Source organism: Vespa crabro, chromosome 6 (genome assembly GCF_910589235.1).
Source record: "Vespa crabro chromosome 6, iyVesCrab1.2, whole genome shotgun sequence".
Taxonomy (NCBI): Eukaryota; Metazoa; Arthropoda; class Insecta; order Hymenoptera; family Vespidae; genus Vespa; species Vespa crabro.
Genome location: NC_060960.1, coordinates 6,650,458 through 6,672,230, shown reverse-complemented (window position 1 = coordinate 6,672,230; position 21,773 = coordinate 6,650,458). Strand labels below are relative to the sequence as shown.

Sequence of the window (21,773 nt, the reverse complement as noted above, 5' to 3'; positions counted from 1 at the left end):
AAATGCTGCATATCGATAAAAGGTACACCATAGAAACACGTTATATTCGTATTGATATTATTTTCAACTTTTGTTAAACTTAAAATATCAATTTTCATCAATTTAGACGTAATCGTAATCATTCGAACTTCGCGCCATATGAAGTCGATCCCACGTGGTTGTCGAGTCCACCCGAACTCAACCGAATATTTGACGAAATCGATTTAAAAGTTGCTCGCGAGATTTCCGAGTCAACAGTCTACTTCTAGACAAAGGTTAGAGAGAAACAATAAGATGGAATGTTAAAAGTACCGTTTGTCTTCCGGCAATTTGCAATAAAAAAAAAATATTTTTAATTTCTATATCATGACAACAACGCCTTCTACATGTATATAATGTAAATCGTGTGACGTAAGTCACCATTACCGAACTAATGGCTGCTTTATTTCAATGCAGTTTCCTTTTTAATTTCAATTAAACATCAAAGTAGTTACATTATATATTGCTAATTATAATTTAATAAATTACTAAATTAGATAGAAATTTAAATTCATTTTTTAAAAGGAAGCACAATAACTCGCAATTTTATTTTACTTTTAAAGCATTTCGAAAATTAAAGATTAAAAACTTTTAATTCAATTTTTTTTTTGTTTAATTTCTCAAAGATTCATTATATGACAAAGTAATCTTTTTGATTAATCCATTTGATTATGTAATTTTTGGTTTTGTAATCTATTTGATTAATACAAGTATAGAAAATAATATCTTTGAGTAATTTTGAATTGCGAAACAAGAGCCAGAATACGAGGAAAGTCAAATTTTGTGATCTAAACGCTTCGAGATATATTCTATCGAAACAGAACAAAAATAAACCTTCGTTGAAACGTGTTGTAAATTCAAGAATATATAAGGTATATGCAGATGAATGCCATGTACCATAAGCTCTACAAAAGAGTACCTTAAAACCATCTATATCTCGAAGATTTCATTTTCATAGAAAAACGTAGGAAAGAAAGATTGCAATTTATGAATGTTATAAAAAAAAAAAAATAATTAACTTTTTTTTAATAAAGTTTATCTCCTGATATGTTTTTCTAATGTTTATTGACGTTGATTGTACGAATGTATTATGTTCTAGATTACTCGTCAACTTGTAAGAACCGAAAAAATGTTTCCCATTTTGTTCCTCGTATTTTCTATCTCATCGTCGAGAATTTTATACCTTTGACAAAATATTGATCAAATGGATGATCCATCAAGAATTATATTCGTAGTTTTTAATAAGTCGATCTGAAATCGTAAAGAAATTATTTGCTTGAATTAACACGAAAGTACAGAAACATTGGATTGCTTGAGAGATCCTATTGTAGAAAAGAAAAAAAAAAAAAATAAATATATATATATATATATATATATATATATATATAAACAAAGAATAGAGACTGAGCTCCATGGAGACTATTTATCCTAATGCTTAATTAATTGTTAAAATAGAACTTATTTCGGAGACTTAATTAAAGAATATATTTAACACGAGAATCTCGCTGTTTTTTGCAAGATCTAAGCATCTATTTTTTTCAAAGCTTCTGTGATCGCTATGCGTCATAAAATTATAAGAAAACAGGTGATAACGAAAAAGGTGATAACGACGGGGAATATCATCGCCATTGTTGAAACTTAAAAAGAGATTTTTATTTTTTCTAATCAATAGTTTAAAAGTTGTTTCTTCTCGATGAATGATTTTGTTTTTTTAACGATGGCTTTAGGAACGTCAACTGATCAAAATGTTCTTGCTTGACGAAGTGATGACTTTTAATTTAGTCGATATTTGAAATAAATTTATTCGTAATTTCTTGTACCTGTTTACGGTCACGTTCTTACACATTAGTAGTACACGAATATATTATATATTACTCTTTGGATAAAATTTAAAGGATGCCTTGCGTATCTTTGGACGCCGTAATGTAGAATTCTATTTACAATAGAGGCCCACTTATAAAAATACACGAGTTAATAACGTCGATTCGTGATAAAATAAATTGAAAATTTATCGTAAAATCCGAACTTTCGTTTCTATATAATTTCTTTTCTTTTCTTTTCTTTTTTCTTTTTTTTCTTTCTTTCTTATTTCTCATTTTTCTCAATCTAGAACTTCCTAATGATATATGATATTTTTAAAGAAAAAGTAAAGCCCAAAAGGAAACGCATTGTACAACGTATCAATAAGTTAGATGTTAAAAAAAAAAAAAAAGAAAAAAAAGAAAATGAAAAGAAAAGAAGAAGATAAAAGGAAAAAAATAGAAAACGATAAAGACATGCTCTTTGAAAGTTGCATATCTCTTGGGACAAAATCACGTTATAGACAATCACGAGAATATAAGAATTTTTAGAGAATTGTACATACATACGTACACACATAGCCAAAAACTTACATACATACTGTGCGCTTAACATTTTATGCTGATCATCGAATGAAGAAATGTCGATACTTATAAATATTGTTTAACCACATTCTTAACTCGTATCATCGATAGAAATAAATTTGATGTTAATAATTAGAAACATCATAAATTACTTTTATTTACTTTGCTAGATTTATATATTTTTATATATTCCAATATCGCTGTTGGATTAAATTTGGTATCAATGTCAATATCTCTATTCATAGTACTAACATTGAAATTAAACGGAGCACGGGCAATTCTCCGTTTTCCCTATAAAATATTCCTTCATTATTCTTTTTGCATATTCTTTTCTTTTTCTTTTTTTTGTTTTTTTTTTTGTTTTTTGTTTTGTTTCGTTTTTTCATTTTCCTTTTACGAGAATCCATTTCTCTAAACAAGAAAGTTCTTTCTTTCTCATTTTCGAGCCTATCTTTATCATTGTCAGAAAGGCGCCAACGAAGAAGTTCCGACAAGACCATCTCGTACGTACCCTATATACATACATATGTTTTGTTTTCTTCTCTTATTAATCTTATAGAAAAGAGTGAGAAAGAAAGGAACAATTCTACGATCTCTCAGCATGTACTGTCGTCGTTGAAGTTATAACCGAGACCAGGTCACCGCTGGGTTGACTAGTGATTGGTTCTAGTGGAGGCACGCTGCGAAACGTTCGATAAAAATTAGTTAATTATTAAAAAAAAAATAAATAAATATAAATATATATATATATGTATATATATTTATATAACATAAACAAGAAAAAAAGAAAAAAAAGAAATGAAAATCATTCGATATAACTAAATGCACACGGGAGATATAAAGTAGAAAAAAAAAATTAACGCGAGATGTCTCTTCTATTTCATCGAATAAAAATTTTTGGTCTTTTTTTTTTTAATCCTTTTTTAAATCCTTTCGATCAAATTTTAATATAACTTAAGAAGAGATTTTACGCGTAACGAGAGTTGCTCACTTACGTAAGGGTAGTTTGACGATTCAATACGGCGACAGTAGGTAATGTGAGGGGCGAATGTGCGTGCCCTAATTGTGCCGTTGTTGGTGTACCTACAGGAAGACAATGCTCTTCTACCCCATCACCCCCACCCCCGCTTGCAAACATGTTCAACTGCAACGAGTCCACTGTAATGTTAACAAACAAAAACAAAACGTCGATCGATAAGACTTTCGGCATGTTCCTATTTAATCCGGTAAGCTTTTTTTTTTCTTTTTTTCTTTCTTTTATTATTTGACATTTCTGAAGTAATAAAATAATAATAATAATAATAATAATAATAATAATAATAAAAATAATAATAATAATAATAATAAAAATTAAATTAAACTTGACTGAATCCTGTTTGGCTCAAAAGTTTAAGGAAACATAAAATCAAAAACAAAATAATAATAATAATAATAATAATAATAATAATAATGATGATGATTATTATATTATCGAGCATGAATCTAAAATTTACTTTTCCTTTATATTATAATCGGACAAATTAAAATTAAATATTTTGAAGATGGTATCTTTGTCCATTTTGAAATCGTCATCTTTATGAATTACATGAAACATATTGCCAATAGATTATAGTTAAAAGTAGAAGTAAAAGAGAAAGAGAGAGAGAGATAGTGATCACTCCTTCTCCCTCTTCCACCGTTTCCTTCACTCGATCGATTCTTCAAGGAAAAACACTTATCGTTATCTCATATGACGATCGTGAATCCGAGAGAGAGAAAGAGAGAGAGAGAGAGAGAGAGAAGGGGAGAGAGAGAGAGAGACGGAAAGAAAAAGAGTGCGATTTATTTTTTATGATGGACGCCGTGAAATTACATTATATCCGTCTTTTATATATCTGCTACATAGAAATATATTGTGTACTTTAAGATAATACATCGTAGCCGTGCGAGATAGCTTGATTTACCTGTCGCTGAACGACGAGAGAGAAAAAAAAAAAGAAAAAGATTTTGGTATTTTCTAACAAACACGAAAAAATAAGGGAAACCAAACGTTTACCTTCTCGCAAATCTTTTTTACCTGTAGGTACACCTAAATCGAATGATTTTAAATAATTTAAAACAAATAAATGTGTTTTGATGAAAGGAGAGGGGTTAAGAAATGAAAGAAAAATAAAAGAAATTTGAAATAAATCATTGTTCTTTTTTTTTTTTTTTTTTTTTTTTTTAATAAATCGTAGCGAAATAATGCAACTTGCTCACCAGAGACTCACCGAGTAAGCTGGACTTAATCTCGGTCTTGGAGATACCGCTCGGTCCAGGAAGATTCCCGCTTACACCTGAATTATTCTTTGGCTTCCTCTTTCGCGTTTGTATTCCTTCCTTTTTCATGCTCAATGGCCTGTTAACCTGTAATTCATTTGCTCTATGTATTATCTGTTTAAATTAAAGGAAAAGAAATAATAATATAAAGAAAACAACAAAAAATGTGATAATAATTTTATAACTCTGACAGAGACATTATTTGTGCTATAATAATAATAATAATAACAATAATAATAATAATAATAATAATAATAATAATAATAATAATAATAATAATAATAATAGTAATAATAATAATGAAGTACGCTGATCTAGCTGATGAAGTGAAAAAGAAAATGTGACAAGAAAATAATATTATAACAAACAATATTACAAAAAACAGTTATTTTCACGAATTCTTTTGCAATAATTTCGAAGAGTATTAAATTTATCAATGCAATAAATGTAACCATTATAAATTTCTGCAATAAACCGTCATCAAGAATTGATATACATGTATATATATATATATATATATATATTTATATATATATATATATATATATATATATATATATATATATATATATATGTGACGGATTATTATTACTCGCGTTGTTGAAGTAATTTTGTGAAGAATCAAAGGAAAAAAAAAAAGAAAAAAAATAAAACTTTTATTTGCATCGATGTTACGCGTAATAAAACGATATGATAATTGATATTTCGGCAATTTCGAAGTTTCCCCGGTATCCTCTCCGAATTAATTAAATTTGTTGTTTGAAAAGAACACCGCGAGAAGATCTCTCGACGATAATCTGACTCTCTGCGTTTTCAAGGAAAGAACGTCTCGAACACGTTACAAAAACAATTCAGCTGGCTCTCTTATCGTAGCCTAGCGATCGAAAAAAATTCCGCGATAAGACCTCTAGCTGACCAGTCACAACGAGATTAATGTTAATTAAAAATGATTTACACCGTACCGTCCGAGTACCTTGCACGTCGCGTCTATCTCGAAAGGGTAAACTCAAAAAAGTCGTCTTCCTCGAATCGATGACGATCGAATCGATAGAAAATTATTGTGCAATAACTTCGACTAACTTTGCTTCTGTATCTCCAATGCGAGCGAACTATTTTTTCTTTTTCTTTTTCTTTCTTACTTTTTTCACAAATCTGTAATCGATTTCTTTTCTATTTCTTTTCTTTTTTTTTTTTTCTTTTTTTCATTATTTTCTTTTCTCTATTATTTTTTTTAATCCTCTTAAGACAAATAAATCAAACGAATCCCAATGTAAGATAATACTTCGATTCAACCATTAAATATGATCATTTAAACGAGAGGAACGATAAGTATCAAAAATCGATCGATAAAAATAATTGATCATATTTCGAACTCCATTAAAGTAATAAAAGAAATGTATGTATATTTATGAACGCATAGAAATTTACATTAATTTTATTTTGGTTTTAAGTCGATTAGAATTAAAGCGATTAACATGAGAAAAAAAAGAAAAAAAAAAAAGAAAGAAAAAAAAAGAAGAAAAGAAAAAAGTATCTACGACGCAAAGAAATATTAAAAGAATGAAACTAGAAATGTTTTAAAAAGACGTAAAAATATTCGTTAACGAAATTTCTCCTTCGATTTCGTTCGGTTACTCGTTTTCAGGAGTAGAACGGAGAGGAGCAGAGACCGGAGATGACTTGTTTATTTTGCGTGTGCTAGCTTTGCGCCTCTTTATATACTGCTGTCAACCCACGCAAGGGTCTTGCGTGCAAAGAGAAAAAGAGAAAGAGTGAGAGAATGAAGAAAATAGAAAGAGAGAGAGAGAGAAAGAGAAGTAAAAAAAAAGAGAGAAAAAAGAAAGAGAAAGAGAAAGATAGAAAGAGAGAGAGAGAGAGAGAGAGAGAGAGAGAGAGAGAGAGAGATGACACATTCTTAAAGTACACAGGACCATATAACTGCCGCGAGAGAGAGAGAGAGAGAGAGAGAGAGAGAGAGAAAGAAAGAGATTCGACCTCCTTTATTTACCGCCTTTACTGCATTTGCTTTAACCTACGTCTTTTATTGTTCCCTGTCAACGTTTCTATCTTCTTTTTTACTTTGCCCGATATCAGCCTATTTGTTCTGCATTCTTACGTAAAGACGATCAACGAGACGATCTTGACTACTCACAATGTCTGTTACTCCTTCAAAATTATACGTATATAGATCTGATTAATCCGAATGATTTCTTTAATAAGATTATTTATTTGATTAAAAAAGAAAAAAAAAGATAGAGAGAGAGAGAGATAAAGATTCTAATTTTGACTTCTCTTTACGATAAACTCTCAATGAAATTTCATCTATAATCTTTTTTAATAAAACTTTATAGACAGTTTCATCTTTAATTAAACAGCAATTGTGCAAATAATTTATCAATCTCGAATAAGTGCACCAAAAAGCAAACACTGTTTTTCTTATTCGTAAGTTTGCATTTTATTCGAGTATAAAAAAAAAAAAAAAAAAAAGAGGAAAAGAAAAAGAAAAAAAGAAATATATTACTTTTCTCAATACCCAATTTTCCTGAATGGAACTTAATGAATTATATCTAAGAGATAATCGTTAATTAATTAATATCTATTATAATTATTTGATATTTACGTTGTGCAGTTTGAAGTAAAGACCACAGGCATTACAAACTGGTTCGCCGTTATTGTTTCGTCGCCATAAAGTCGTGTTACTCGTTCTACAGTTCGCACATTGCACTCCTGTCCTTCGTACACCAGCCTGTAATATAGAAATGACGAATCTTTAAAAGGAATATATTATTTTTCGTTGCGAAAATGATTTAAACCTAAAAATGATGAATATATCAGTACGATATCCTTTTCGAACAATTAAAAGCCATGTGTTTTTAAAGAAAATCTTTTCGAACGATTCGCTTGACGTTCGAGATCACGAAAATGGGAGTGTGCTCCGGGTAAGGGAAACTAGAGCAAACAACAGCCGCCGTGAGTCCCGAGAGTGGTTATTTGCTCGTTGAGAGATAACAAATGTCTTCTCACTGTCTTGAATCAACGCGGGGGACGCACACGTAAAGGAAAGCTACAAACATTACTTAATATTGAAGTCATGCAAGATGTACCACGGACAAGAACATTTATCAGCACAAACATTGCTGACCTGATTTCGCTGATGGTCAAACTTTCTGTCCATTGATCGAACAGAGACAAAAAAAGAAAAAAAAAAAAGAAAAAAAAGAAAAATAAAGAAGAAGAAGAAGAAGAACTAGACCTCATAATTACTTCTCATTTGTTTCTACGATACCAGAAATTATCTTCGTGACTGACTAATCGCAAACAATGATTCGCACGAATACGCAATTGTAGCTTGACAACAAACGTATATCGCATTTCGCTTAAATATAATCGATTGAAGTGATTTTAATGATATTAGAACAAAAGTTTGAGGCAACTCTTACGACGTGAAGATAACAAGGAATTCGTTGAAAAGAGACAGAGACATTTACAGTAAGACGCATACATACACGCATAGGTGACAACAACAAAAGTGTAACTATGATGAAGATTCGCACAATGTTTACCGGCGCGACCGACTGTTTTGGTTTGCTGCATCTTATCGGTGGTCTGCTGGTGCCATTCATCTTGCTGATAATACCACACATGCTGCAAAGATAATGTCCAGTACCATCGCGTCTCCACAGAGGTGTCATGGTAGCGGCACAGTTTAAGCAGTCCTTTGGTTCGCTTGCTATCACGGTACCGTCGAAGGTTTCTTCAGCGCTAGGAAGAGTTTGCCAAGGACCAGATAAACCATTTCCAGCAGCTGTCGCGACACTATAACCACCGCCCGAATAGAGTTGCATATTTGCAGCGTCGCTAACTATCGTTGTCACGCTGGGATAAGTTTGAACGTATTCGAGAGACGTTGGAGGTGATGGTGTACCACTAGCAGGCCAATAAGGATCATTGCTTGGTTTAATGTATTGATAAGAAGTAGCTGTACTGGGTCCATAAAGAGTCACTTGAGATCCCGGTGAGCCTGGTTGTTCGTAATGAAGAGAGACTGCACGTGTCGTACCTAAAGACGAAGCTAACGTTGGATCACCTTTGATGTAGGCACTGTTGGGAGACTCGACCTGCCGAATAAAAAAGATCTCATGTTCTTGTTACGTTTCAACTATTATTTCAATATTAATATTCTAATAATAATGAAATATTAAAAATATTTCTTACTTCGGCACCTCGGGATCCAGGCTGACTAGCAGGTGGATAAGTGATAAAAAGTTCAGGCTTTGGATATGTATACGTTGGCGCTTGTTGAAAAGTTTCACTACCCGATATATATTGAGTATATTGAACCGTCTGCGAGGGTGGTATGGCGACAGTCTCGAGGGTTGTGTAGGTACTCGAAACTTTGATATTTTCCGTGGCAACGGCTACTTCGGTATCGTATTTGATCGTCGCAGCGACAGCTGCGTCGGAATAACCAGCGGCGACCAATTGCTGTTGATGTTGATTCGTTCGTATTCCATCGATTGGCGGAGAATAATTGGGTGCGGGTGAACTCAGTTGTACATTGCCTCCAGATTGGCTAACGATCCCTGACGCTTCGTAATCCTCCGTGTTAGGAAGAACTGGTGAGGTTTGATACCTGGGTGTACTATTGGCTGTGTTGCTGGTACTATGATTGCTCTCATGAGGACTGAACCTGTGATGCGTCGTTGTTTGTTGACCACGACGAGCATTGTCTTGAACTTGCATCGTGATCATATGATTCTCCCTCCTTAATTCCTGATCGTCGCTAGTGTACGCATAGATACGGCCCACTTCGTTCCTCTCAGTTGTTGCTCCGGTTGTCTCGTATCTTTTTAAAGAAAAATCAAAAATTTTTAAATTGATCGTATTTCGATAAAAGAAATTCATGAGGAAATTAATTTCTTACAACTTTATTTTACGATTAAGATTAAAAGAGAATGATCATAAATACCTAGGTGATTCTTTGACGGTAAGAGTGATCGTTGAATCAACACCATCAGAGACTTCAACGCCACCATTCTGACCGTTTCTAGTCGTATAGACAACATGTTGCTGATCATTTTCATCTCTCTGCTGTTCCTCTGTACTATTAGCATGAGAAATCTGCACGTATTGTTGTTGGCCCTGTTGTTGAGTTTGCTGTTGTTGTTGTTGTTGTTCTTCTTGATATACATTCTGATCTTGATCCGAGTGTTGATGCTGATGTTGGTGCATGGCTTGTTGAAGATTACTCGAGACAGCATTCGAGTCCGAGGATTCAGCCTCGATCTCGGTTATACTTTCCGTGATATGTCCGGCCGTAGTGATCGTTCTGACGTGTCTCTTCGAAGTGATAACACTTTGCGGACTATCAGAGGGTTCTTCCGTGACGTGTAACTGAGGGGAATTCTCGCCTGAATGATGCCCTTCCCACTCTATCTTTATGTCCTGTTTCACCAATGTCTCCTTCATCATATCCTAAAATATATATGCACGCATACACATACACGCACAAACTCACAAACGCACAAACAAATTTTTTATGAATTCTTATTCATCCTATTACTTTTCGAATTATGAAAAATATCGATCGGTGATCGATGATAAACGGTAAAAGAAATAAGTATTTTTAAAACGGGAAATCGAACGAATTGATTCGTTCAAAAGGATTAGTCATCCTTTTGAACGGTATTGGTAGGAGTAAAAGTTTTGTTTGGGCACGCGACACATTTGGTTCAGTTTGAAAAAGACAGATATAGAATTAGAGAGTGTGTTGAACGATGACATAGGACAGGTAAAAAAAGAGGAAGAAGAAGAAGAGGAGGAGGAGGATGAGGAGAGGGAGAAGAAAGGTAGAGTACCGACGACACACCTCGTCCGTCTCGAGAAAAATGTTCGGAGATGTTCTATTTGCAATGTACGCGTCACACTTCCGTTCGGAGATCCGTCAGACGTTCGACTTCCGGTTCGAGCACGCGACACGACTCTTTCTTCTTTGGCAAAGACCTCGCACGATTTCCGCCGGATCATCGACTCGGCTGGACAACATTCTCCGAGACAACTTTCGACGATATTCTTTCAAAGAAGAGTTTACCGAGATCGCACGTTTGCGTGGGGAACATTTTACGATCGCTTTCAAGTTGACCAAATTTTTAAACCGAATTTTTGTCTCCTTTCGTTAACTTCGTTATTCTTTTACACTTTGACCTAATCGAATTCGTGAAAACCGAGTCAACCCTTTAACTGTTTGTCGTCCAAGTTCAAACAAATCGGAATTCAAATTGGAATTTATTACTATGGAACTTATTATTCTCTTTTTTCTCTCTTATTCCTTCTTTCTCTCTCTCTCTCTCTCTCTCTCTCTATCTATCTATCTATCTATCTTTCTATCTATCTATCTATCTATCTCTCTATATCTCTTTCGTTTTTCTATCGTTTTAAAAAAATCGGTATTACGATCAGTATAAACATATTTAAATAAATGCGACCGAGAGAACTAATGAATGATCATTTTATGATCATTTATTGATTTAAGTATTTGATTTAAATACAATAATAGCTGATGAGAAAAACTTTTATGTCATCATATGTCATACCACAAATGGCAGATGTTTGAAAGAAATATCACTTTCCATATTGCATGAATGAAATAGTCATCGTTCATACAAATGATCGTAAATATAAATTAAAATAATATTATTAAAAATAATAATATTAAAATAATATTATTAAAATAAATATAAATTAAAATATTAATCGTTTCGACAATCTCGATAATTATGATATTTTCATAAAAAAACAAAAAAAAAAAACAAAAAAAAAACAAAAAAACAAAAGCAAAGTTTCTATTTACAATAAACTAATGATGTATTACGCGCGCGTTTGAACGAAACAATCCTAAACATTCTTTCGACTTCATTTAATCATTAAACAATAAAGCGTAAAATAATGAAAACACAATCGCTAGTTGAGATAAGGTAATGAAAAACTACAAGTTTTTTTTCAAACAAACAAACAAACAAACAAACAAGTAAAAATTACCTCCGTAGCTGTATGTCGCATTTGCTCTGCGAGAACTTCTGTCTTTTTCTAATTCACGTTTCTTTCCATACACCAATCCACTTTCTCTCTCTCTCTCTCTCTCTCTCTCTCTCTCTCTCTCTCCTTCTATCTCAGTTTTACACACATACACAAACACATTCCGCGCGTTATATCCACTTTTTTCCAAAACGCCAAACTCGATAAAACAAAAAGAATAAAGAAATAATAATAATAATAATAATAATAATAATAATAATAATAATAACAATAATAATAATAATAATACTAAAATGAATAAATAAAGTAGAAAATAAAAAATGGTCGTCGAATGACAGAGAGATGGAAAAAAGAAGGGAGAAAAGAACGACTGGCGAGACGTTCGAGTAACCAAATGGAACTGAGGAGAGAGAGAACGCGAGGTGTAGCACGAGGCGACATACGGAGTGTGAGAGAGAGTTAGAAAGATAAAGATAAGTGAGAAAAAGAGATGGTTTGAAGAGCTTTTGGATGTGTCAGTGGAAATAATGTTTTTTGCTCGACAACATTCAACAACAGTAATATTCCTGTCTCTCTCACTTATTCCTTTTGTTTGACTCAGAGCAATGGCGGGTTTTAAGTGAACAAGAAAAAGAGAGAGAAAGACAGAAACAGACAGAGAGAAAGAGAAAGAGAAAGAGAGAGAGAGAGAGAGAGTTTATTGTGCAGTCTACCATTCGATTCGAGGGAAAGAGGGGAGAAAAGCGTTGCAACAGGCAGCGAAACGATGGAGGAAGCAACTCGAGCAGCCGTTTGGGCGGACCCTCGCACCTCATTGGTCACTCTTCCGTCCGATATTATCCTTCCTGCGTTTGTTGTCTCTGTCCATGTACCATCGTATACGTTGCTACGAACGAACGCTTCACGATTTATTCGCTCGTTTGATCTATTCGTCTTTTTCGATACAATATATGTATATATATATATATATATATATATATATATATATATATATATATATATATATATATATATATATATATAGTTGACTTTGTAATATTTTAATGATTTAATATAAAATATTCTTTGTAATATTAATATTAAATATTTTTAATTTTTAATTATTATTAATTAATTATTTGTAATATTAATATAAAATATTCTTTTGTAATATTTTATATTAGATCATATTTCGATGACCTTAGGATCTTTAAAATTAAAATCTGTATAAAAATAAAAAAAAAATTAACCCTTTGAATAGGTGAAAATTACTCTGTGGAGAAAATGGCGATGACAAAATTTTCTTGAAATGTAATATTCCAAATTGAATTTGTTCTTCAACGACGAATGAAATACACCGTGGGAAATCTTGTACAAATAGTTGTGCCAAGGAAAGTTCCTATGTTTTTTTTTTCGTTTAAAAAAAAAAAAAAAAAAAAAAAAAAAGAGAAAAGAAAAAAAGAGAAAGGAAAAGAAAAAGAAGAGTGAACGGAGAAACTAAATCGATAGATAGAAAGAGAAGTAGAGTGAGCGAAAGAGGAGGATAGACGTACGTACAGAGACCTGGGAACACCTAAAGTGAATGTGTGTGTGTGTGTGTGTGTGTTTGTATTTATTGGAAAAAGACAGGGCTACGGAATGGATACGTGTCTGTGAGAAAGAGAGCAACAGATTGGAATGGAGGAGAAAAAGGGGAAGAAAAATCGGGGGACAGGGAAAAAAGCAAGCGGAGGGATCCGTTTGTTTATTTTTCTTATCGAGTCTCCTCGTGAAGCTGGTAACGAACGAGATAAGGGCGAGGGAAGGGCGATGAAATCGAAGTAAATGTGGAGGGGTAACTACGTGACACCTAGTCGTCGAGAATGACGATGATGACGACTATGTTAACATTGACATCATGCCAGCCATCATTGCTAAACTCCATTCGCCATTTTTCTATCTTCTTTTACTCTAATTTTTATATAAGGGATGATGATCATTCGATCGATCGTTATGCAGGATAAATCAATGTTTATTACGTATTTTTTGTTTTTCTCCTTTTTTTATTTTCTTTTTTTTTTTTTTTTTTTTTTTTTTTTTTTCTCTTTTTATATTTTAGATTTGATTTATCATTTGATGCATGCCATTAACAAAACGGATTAATATTAATCGTAAAGATGATCAATTTTCGACAATTTGTATATTCGAATTTTTTTTTTTAACTCATAACTCTTCGTACGCTCGTTTGTTAAGTAAAACTTAACTACTTTATAAATTTATAATCTAAATGGAAAAATGCACATGACCAATGAAATTTTATAATAGATTCAATGATAGAACATAAATCGTAGCGATATTTTATTCTTATTTATTGTCTCTTGCATAACACGTGCCCTCCTATATTGTTCTATAACGAATCGATCTTCTTCGTTGATCGATCGATCAATCATCCAGGGACTCGATCAAGTCACACAGATAAAAAGTTAAAAATGCCTGAGGTTGAGATAACGTTTGGATATGTAAGAATAAAGAATTTTTCGTTAAATTTTCTACAATAAAATATAGTGAAAACAAAAAAAAAAAAAAAATAAAAAAAAAAGAGAGAAAAGAAAAAGAAACAAGAAAAAAGAAACGATCATCTCGATGTAATATACAAGAAGGGGTATGAACAATTAAATATTTTGTAAAAGTCAAATTAATTAATCGATCTCATTGAAATTGTAAAATTTCAAAGTAAATATATAGAACGATTTCGATTTCTTTCTTTCTTTCGAAAAAAAGATATATAATACGTAGAAGATATATACCTACGTATTTTCTTTGAAAGATTTCACAACCTTTGCTCGGAGAGATGAAATCAGCTAAAGACGAGAATCGATACATTGCCTGGATACTCATTCTTACGTGTTCTGTTCGTCGTCGATTCGGTGATACCGATGAGGATTCGTCGCGATAGAAATCAAGAACATCGTGAGCTCGTTCTCGAACTAATATTTCGACTTGCTGATAAGAGAACGTGTTTATGGGTGACTCGCAAAGGGAAGAGCTAACGACACGTATGCCTCGTTTACGATCACACGAACAAAGTAAAGAGATAGAGAGAGATAGAGAGAGAAAGAGAGAGAAAGAGAGAGTGAGAGAGAGAGAGAGAGAGAGAGAGGGAAAGGAGGAAGGGGAGAAAAAAGAGAATGAATAAGCATGATCGAAAAAACTCGAAAAATATTGTAGCAGGAAACGATAAGGTTACGCGAATAACTACTTGAGAATTTTACAAATTATTGTTTCAATCATATAAAATCGATGAATTCAATTATTTCTATAAATGATAAATACTAAATTGTTACTTGCATATGTTTCATTGTATAAGAAAAAAGATTTTGAAAACAATAAATAATTTATAAATCGAATTGTTGCAAAATGACCGAGATGATTCATTTCTGTCTTACGCAAATGATCTCCGCAAGTGACAAAATATAAATGGTATGCCTCATGCCTCGTTAAAATTCATTGTCATTCTTTTAGAAAATGTAAAATAAGTAAGACATTTAATAAATTATATATTCTAATTATTATAATGATAATTAATAATAAATAAATAAGAATATCGACGCAAAGAGATGCTCTTTTTTTTTATAATCTCTAAAAGAGACGTCTTCAAACGTTTCTACGATAGGTAGCTATTAGTATATGTATATGTTAGTATGTGTATATATATATAGATATATATATATATATACCGACGTACAAGATCAGATAAGTGTTTTGTTCTTATCGTAAAAAATAAAATTAAGCACGAGCAAAGCTCAAACGATGACGAATTTACGAAAGTAGAATTTAATGACGAATTCTCGATGTATCAACGTTTGCACGAATTGAATATTTCCTCGAAGCACATACTCTATGTATCATTAAAAAAATAAAAAAAAAAAAAAAAAAAAAAAAAAAAAAAAAAAAAAAAAACAGAAAATATACATTTTTTATTTCTTTGAAAAAAAAAAACTCAAAAAGAGAAGAAAATCAAGAAATAAATTAATAATAAATTGAACGTGTTATGTTATCCGTGAAAAAAGAAAAAACAAAATCCTCTTAGATTTAATACTGTACCTAATCGATGAAGAAATCAAAGATAGTGTTAAATCTGACTACGATCAAACAAGATCGCTATCTTGCAATTAACGAGAATACCTACAAGCAATTGAAATCTCATCTTATCGTTACAACTAACAGCCAACAGGTTCAAAGAGTGAAAAGAATTGAAAAGATATATAAATAATCTAAATTTTACCCTACCATTTTAATATTAATTCTCTTTTTCTCTTTCTCTCTCTATCTCTCTCTCTTTCTCTCTCTCTCTCTCTCTCTCTCTCTCTCTCTCTCTCTCTCTCTCTCTCTTTTAGTGTTCATTGAGGTAGAAACCTCAAGATAAGTCTGGCAACTTTAAATTGAGACTGTTGAAAAGAGGAATGAAAGTAAAGAAAAAAAAGGATAAGAGGGAGAGAGAGAGAGAGAGAGAAAGAAAGAATGAAAGTAAAGAAAAAAAAGGATAAGAGGGAGAGAGAGAGAGAGAGAGAAAGAAAGAATGAAAGAGATAGAAAAAAGGATAATACAGGTACATAGGTGCCGGTCTGCTGAACAGACGAGGTGGCGCACGAACAACCGCACACGCTCTCTCTGTCAAAATAAACGGCACTATCGCGATTTATCTCGTTTCCCATGATAATAAGAGATAAAACTGCATCCTTACATTAGCTACTATATCAGCTAAAATGATAATTTCAGTCGTCGGATTCGCCAGGAAGGTGTAGGGCCGTGGTATTCCTCTTACACTTTTCGTACGTTCGAGTTTAACTCAGATCCGTTTGACTCGTCGAAATTAAATGGACGAAAAGATCGTCGAAGAGGAATAAATTTGTTTGTATTCATTTTTTTTCTTCTTCTTTTTTTTTGTTTTTTTCTTTTTGTTTTTTTTTTTTTTCTTTACGACAGTGGTGCCCGGTGAAAGTGGGGAAAGAATTTCAGTCAGCAGTTAATCGAATTGTCGAAGTTCCGTCGGATGATTACGGTGTCGCGAGCACGCATTTGAGAATCTCCCGATAGGGATTTTCTTTTCAAAGCCACCGAGAATCGTGGTGCTCTTTCGTGATCGATGAGAGTGATCTCGATGAATTATCAGCTTCTCCTTCTTATTATTTCTTTTTGGAGTGATCCTAGGTAGGTACTAAGTTATGATGGAAATAAATTTAATAAATGGAATTATTGAATTATTACCTTTTTTTTTTTTCTTTTTTTTTCTTTTTCTCTTCAAGAAGAAAGAAAATTAATATGAATCTATTGTTGAAATAAATCCTTGAAACTCACCCATCTTCGATCTTGAATTAACTTTGACACCGTTTTTTATTCGAAGGGAGAATATTTGTTTTGTCATAGAATCTCGACGTTATTGACTTGATGATTAAATTCATTTGTCGATCGGAAAAATACGAAAAGAAAAAAGAAAAAAAAGAGAGAGAGAGAGAGAGAGAAAGAGAGAGAGGAAGAAATAAATGAAGAGTAAGAAGGATGGTTACGCGATAACTTCACCATCTTATATTCTCTATCTAGATGGTAAAAAATGAAACGTAATTTAAAAAGTGGAGAGGAGAAGTGAAGCAAGAGAGAGAGAGAAAAAAAATGAAAATAAAATGTTAAAGAATAAAAGAGAAATAGAAGGGCATAACGCGTAAAGCTTGAAGAGGGTTTGCGTCATCGCTCGTTGTGAACGCGACGAGGCCATTTTTTATCACTCTACTAGAAATCTCTTATCAGCGAACAACGCAAACCCGATGAGAATCTGATGCGCTCCTCAATACCGTGCGTATTTACGAGGGCATACGTCCTCGTTATCATCTTTGCGAAAATCTATTCTTTTTCTTTTTTTTTTTTTATTTTTTACTTTTTTTTCTTTTTTTTACCCCTTCCTCTTCTACGTTTCTTCGATTGGGGGGAAGGAGTAAGGGGAAAAGGATTCGACGAAAGTCCAAAGATTTTGTGTTATCCCAAAATGATTTTGCGTAATTTGTCAGGCCAATTCTTAAGTTATTTTTCACCTTAAAATCGTAAGAAATGAAAGGAAAAAAAAAAAGAAAAAAACAATCGACGATCCTTCAAAAATGCCTAATTGGACGTAAATAAAAGTTCCTTTATAAGTTTCTTCTTTTTATCTTTTTTCTTTTTTCTTTTTTCTTTATTTATTTCCCCACGAGATATTTTTCAAACAAAAAGTCTAGAAAATAGAAAAACGTACACACGCATTCATAATAATCATAATTACTAATAGCCCACAAGACAATATTATCGATAATGATAAAAATAGGATCGATAGAATAGATTTAATGATAAAATCGTATCTCTTATCATTATGAAGTATTTACGTCTTTACGTCGATCGAGAAGACATTTTCTTTAACGAAGAAATCCGTACGTGTTATTAAACTTTCTTTCATGTTTTTAACGAGTCTAAATTCCCGACATGGTTACGCCTACGTTCACTCATTTTATAGACGCAATTAGGAGTTTAAATTTACAACCTTTCGAAGCTTGCTCAACACGTGATTAAGTGCAAACAAAGCACGAATTGTCTCTCCTTCAATTATTTTCGTTTCAAATGGAAAAGGATGATGATATGTTTTACAAGATGATGATATGTTTTACAGGAATAAGAGAGATAGATAGATAAATAGATAGATAGAGAAAGAGAGAGAGACAGAGAGAAAGAGAGAGCAAGAGAGAGAGAGAGAGAGAAAGAGAGAAAGAGAAACAGACAGAGGAAAAGGAAAAGAAACGAAACTTTGTTTTAAAAGGTAGTAACGAAATTCGGTACGAAAGAGAAATTCGCCTCTCGTGTTTGCAAGACGATTTTGTCAAGCTTATTTCGAAGGAAATATTTTACGATTTCACGATCCGCCCGTAGAATTCCTTCGCGATAAAGAGAGAAAAAGTAATTAAACGTAAAATACACATTGGCTTTTAACTCGACGCATACAATATTTACGGAGTAAGCGAGTAATAAATGAAACGTTCATGAGATCTTATGATATCGTCATATTTTTATACAAAAATAAGCATATGTCTGAATTTTTCATTAGGTAGATAAACTAATAACGAATTTTAAACGACCGATTAATTCTCGATCATCTTACTTTTTATTCTTTTTTTTTTTTTTTTTTTTTTTTACTGACAACTCCTATAACAAAATTCAACGACTATTTCGATATTATGTTTATATTACGACGATTAGATAGATATATAGAAAAAGGTATAATATTTTGATTATTTTTTTTATAAAATCAAAATATTGACAAATCAGTAAATAAAGTAATGTGAATGAGAAGGTATAAAAATTCAAAGGAATAGAAAGAAAATGAAAGACGACAAACTCGTTGCTGACGGGGCGCGTTCGTCTCCCGACTAAACTCGCGGACCAATAATTAACGTGCACAACAAACAGTATTATCGTCATTGCCTGATATTATTCCCATTATCTTATACGCACCGACGGCTATGTGCTTAATGATTAATAAAATATTATCTGCGCTCTCTCGGTTATATCTCCTCCTTACGTCGAATAGTTTCGTCTTGGACTTCGCGAGGAACGCGACGTTTCCTTCTTTTTTTTTTCTCTGCTCGAAAACGCGAGAAATAAGTAACAACGTTTTCGTCATCTATAGTTTCAATGTGTTTCATCAAAAGAAATCGATCATGTGAAGTGTTATATATATATATATATATATATGAAAAAAGACAAGAGAAATCCATGTGAGTGTGCGTGAAAAAGAAAAATGGCGAGCTCGAAATTAATTGTACCCGATGTACTCGACGATATCGATTCTTTTCGATGATATCGATCCGATCGATATGATCGTGCTCGTTATTTTCCATCGTCAAGAATGCTCTTCTATTTCTCATATTTATTGTAATTATAATAATAATAATAATAATAATAATAATAATAATAATAATACTAATAATAAAAAAAGAAAAAAAGAAAAGAAGAAAAAGAGAAAGAGAAAAGAAGAGAGAAAGAAAGAAAAGAAAAGAAAATAATAACGAAAATTCATTACTACACACGTTTAAATTCGATCATCGACGACTTTGTTATCTAAAATTATAATCATGTGTAAATGATCGTAATGATTGCTAATGACGATGCTCGAAACGCGTTTCGTCAATTTTAGTAGGATAGTGACGTGCGGAGGCATAAATCACGATGAAGATCGACGAAGGAAAAAGAAAGAGAGAGAATCTGCGTTTAGGTTGAGTCGCATAGGCTTCCTCGTGCGCGAAAACACAAGTGTGTGCTCGAGATCGATCATACATAAAACACAAGTGTTTCGTACTCGTACACGCGTCTCGACGTTCAACGTTCTCTTCCCGTCGATCTCGCATCGTTCTCGTTCTCTAATTCGTGACCTCGATAGTCTTTTTTCTTTTTTTTTTTTTTTTTTTTTTTTTTTTCTTTTTTTTTCAAGGACGACGGTGAAAGAAAAAACGAAGCGAACTGTCGAAATGTTTTCCATTTTTTTTTCAACAATAATCCCTCCTCTTGACAAAATGAGAAATAAAAATTTAAAAGTAATATTTGAAAATCTAAATCGTTTGTGACGATTGTTTTTCCTTTTTTTCTTTTTTTCTTCCCACCCCTCCCCCGCTCCCCGCCCCTCCCCCTTCTCCGCGCCTAGATACTTCCAATATCGTAGTAATAATAAAAAGAAAAAGGAAGGAAAGAGAAAGAGTTAGGGAAACGTGAAAAGATAATAAGAACAAGAACAAAAAAAAAAAAGAAAAAAGAGAGAAAAGAAACAAGAAAAACACGTCGACCGGAGCAAGAATAAACACAGGAGCACGTGCACCATTGCGCATATATTTCTTTCGTGGATGTTCCCTTTCCTATCATCGAACTATTATCAATATCTAATTAACACGTTGAATGCTATGGGGATCACCGGTGACCGACACTGTTTTTGTCTGTAATGCCATGAGGAGGATCATCGGTGATCGGTGACATGAAGATTAATAAAAAAAAAAAAAAAAAAAAAAAAAGAAAAAGGAAAAAGAACACACAATTTAATTAAATGTCAATTACTCATCAATTTTTTTTCAATACCATTATCGTTACCACTATGATACGAAAATATCCAGAAGTAAGATAAATTCATATTAAACTAAATTATATACCTAAACTTATTTATTGTAAATAATATTTTAATATAATGTGTATCGCATAATATCAGATTTAAGTTGGCCAATTGCGAATCCCCGTCATATAACGTTAATGCTACGTGTTAAATAAGAGGAGAAAAAGGGGGGAAAAAAAAAATTACCAAAAAAAAAACAAAAGAACGTAAAACACGAATATCGATTTATGTCGAGAAAGTGGTCTCGACGTTCGAGAATCTCTATTTCACTTGCTTAATTTTTAATGATAATAAAGAAAACAAAAAAAAAAAAAAAAAGAAAAGAAAAAAAGAGAAGAAAAAGAAAATGTTACTCACGTTTGTGACGGCTTCGTTAGAAAAGGATAGAAGATGAACAACGAGAGTCGTCGAACTTGCTCTCCCTCCGAGTGAGATCTCTTGAAAATTATCTTTTTCTCACTTTTACTCTCTCTCTCTCTCTTATTCTTTTTTTTATCTTCTTCTGGAAAATCTCCTAGTCTGTCTCTGTCTCTCTCTCTCTCTCTCTCTCTCTCTCTCTCTCTATCTATCTTTCTCTCTCTCTCTCTCTCTCTCTCTCTCTCTCTCTCTCTATCTTTCTCTCTCTCTCTCTCTGTTTCTTTTTCAAATTTTTTTTTCCTCTCCTTTTCCCTTTTGAAATTTATCGTTCTGGAACTTTTCGTTCGAAATTTCTTTTTCCTCCTCTTTTTTTCTATTTCAAATTAACCGGATGAAATTCTCTCGTACTTTTTCGTAGCACTTTTTTCCACACGCTTGTGCGTCCGCGACGCCTCGCGAGTGTTTGCGCTTGACACAGGTGCGCGTTCGCTCTTCCAAGGTGCGTGCACGAGCGAGTCGAGCGAGCAATGTAAAATGAGAAAGAGAGATAG

General features: G+C 32.6%; 1 protein-coding gene across 8 annotated transcripts; it reads right to left on the bottom strand.

Annotated features, from left to right (window-relative positions):
* Positions 1 to 1,795: 1,795 nt before the first annotated feature.
* Positions 1,796 to 21,423, bottom strand: LOC124424758 (box A-binding factor-like). 8 transcript variants are annotated; one of them, XM_046964245.1, is made up of 8 exons: positions 21,223 to 21,423; positions 9,670 to 10,175; positions 8,916 to 9,546; positions 8,207 to 8,818; positions 7,321 to 7,446; positions 4,652 to 4,787; positions 3,398 to 3,560; positions 1,796 to 3,082 (listed from the first exon to the last, which is right to left on the bottom strand). In XM_046964245.1, exons 2-8 carry the CDS (start codon positions 10,170 to 10,172, stop codon positions 2,989 to 2,991), a joined length of 2,265 nt encoding a protein of 754 aa, XP_046820201.1. In that variant the 5' UTR covers positions 10,173 to 10,175; positions 21,223 to 21,423; the 3' UTR covers positions 1,796 to 2,988. The 8 variants fall into 8 exon arrangements, with proteins under 8 accessions (XP_046820201.1, XP_046820196.1, XP_046820197.1 ...); XM_046964240.1 differs by lacking the exon at positions 21,223 to 21,423 and adding an exon at positions 12,449 to 12,621; XM_046964241.1 differs by lacking the exon at positions 21,223 to 21,423 and adding an exon at positions 12,449 to 12,617 and having other exon boundaries at positions 8,255 to 8,818.
* Positions 21,424 to 21,773: the final 350 nt, after the last annotated feature.

Bases quoted from the DNA above. Each gene is read 5' to 3' on its own strand.
- LOC124424758 (XM_046964240.1), bottom strand. From the start codon at position 12,550: ATGAGGTGCGAGGGTCCGCCCAAACGGCTGCTCGAGTTGCTTCCTCCA. The intron at 9,547-9,669 runs GTATTTATGATC...TTCTTTAAAAAG, and splicing joins ACCGTCAAAGAATCACCTAG to ATACGAGACAACCGGAGCAA. The intron at 4,788-7,320 runs GTAAATATCAAA...AATGAATTACAG, and splicing joins TTTACTTCAAACTGCACAAC to GTTAACAGGCCATTGAGCAT.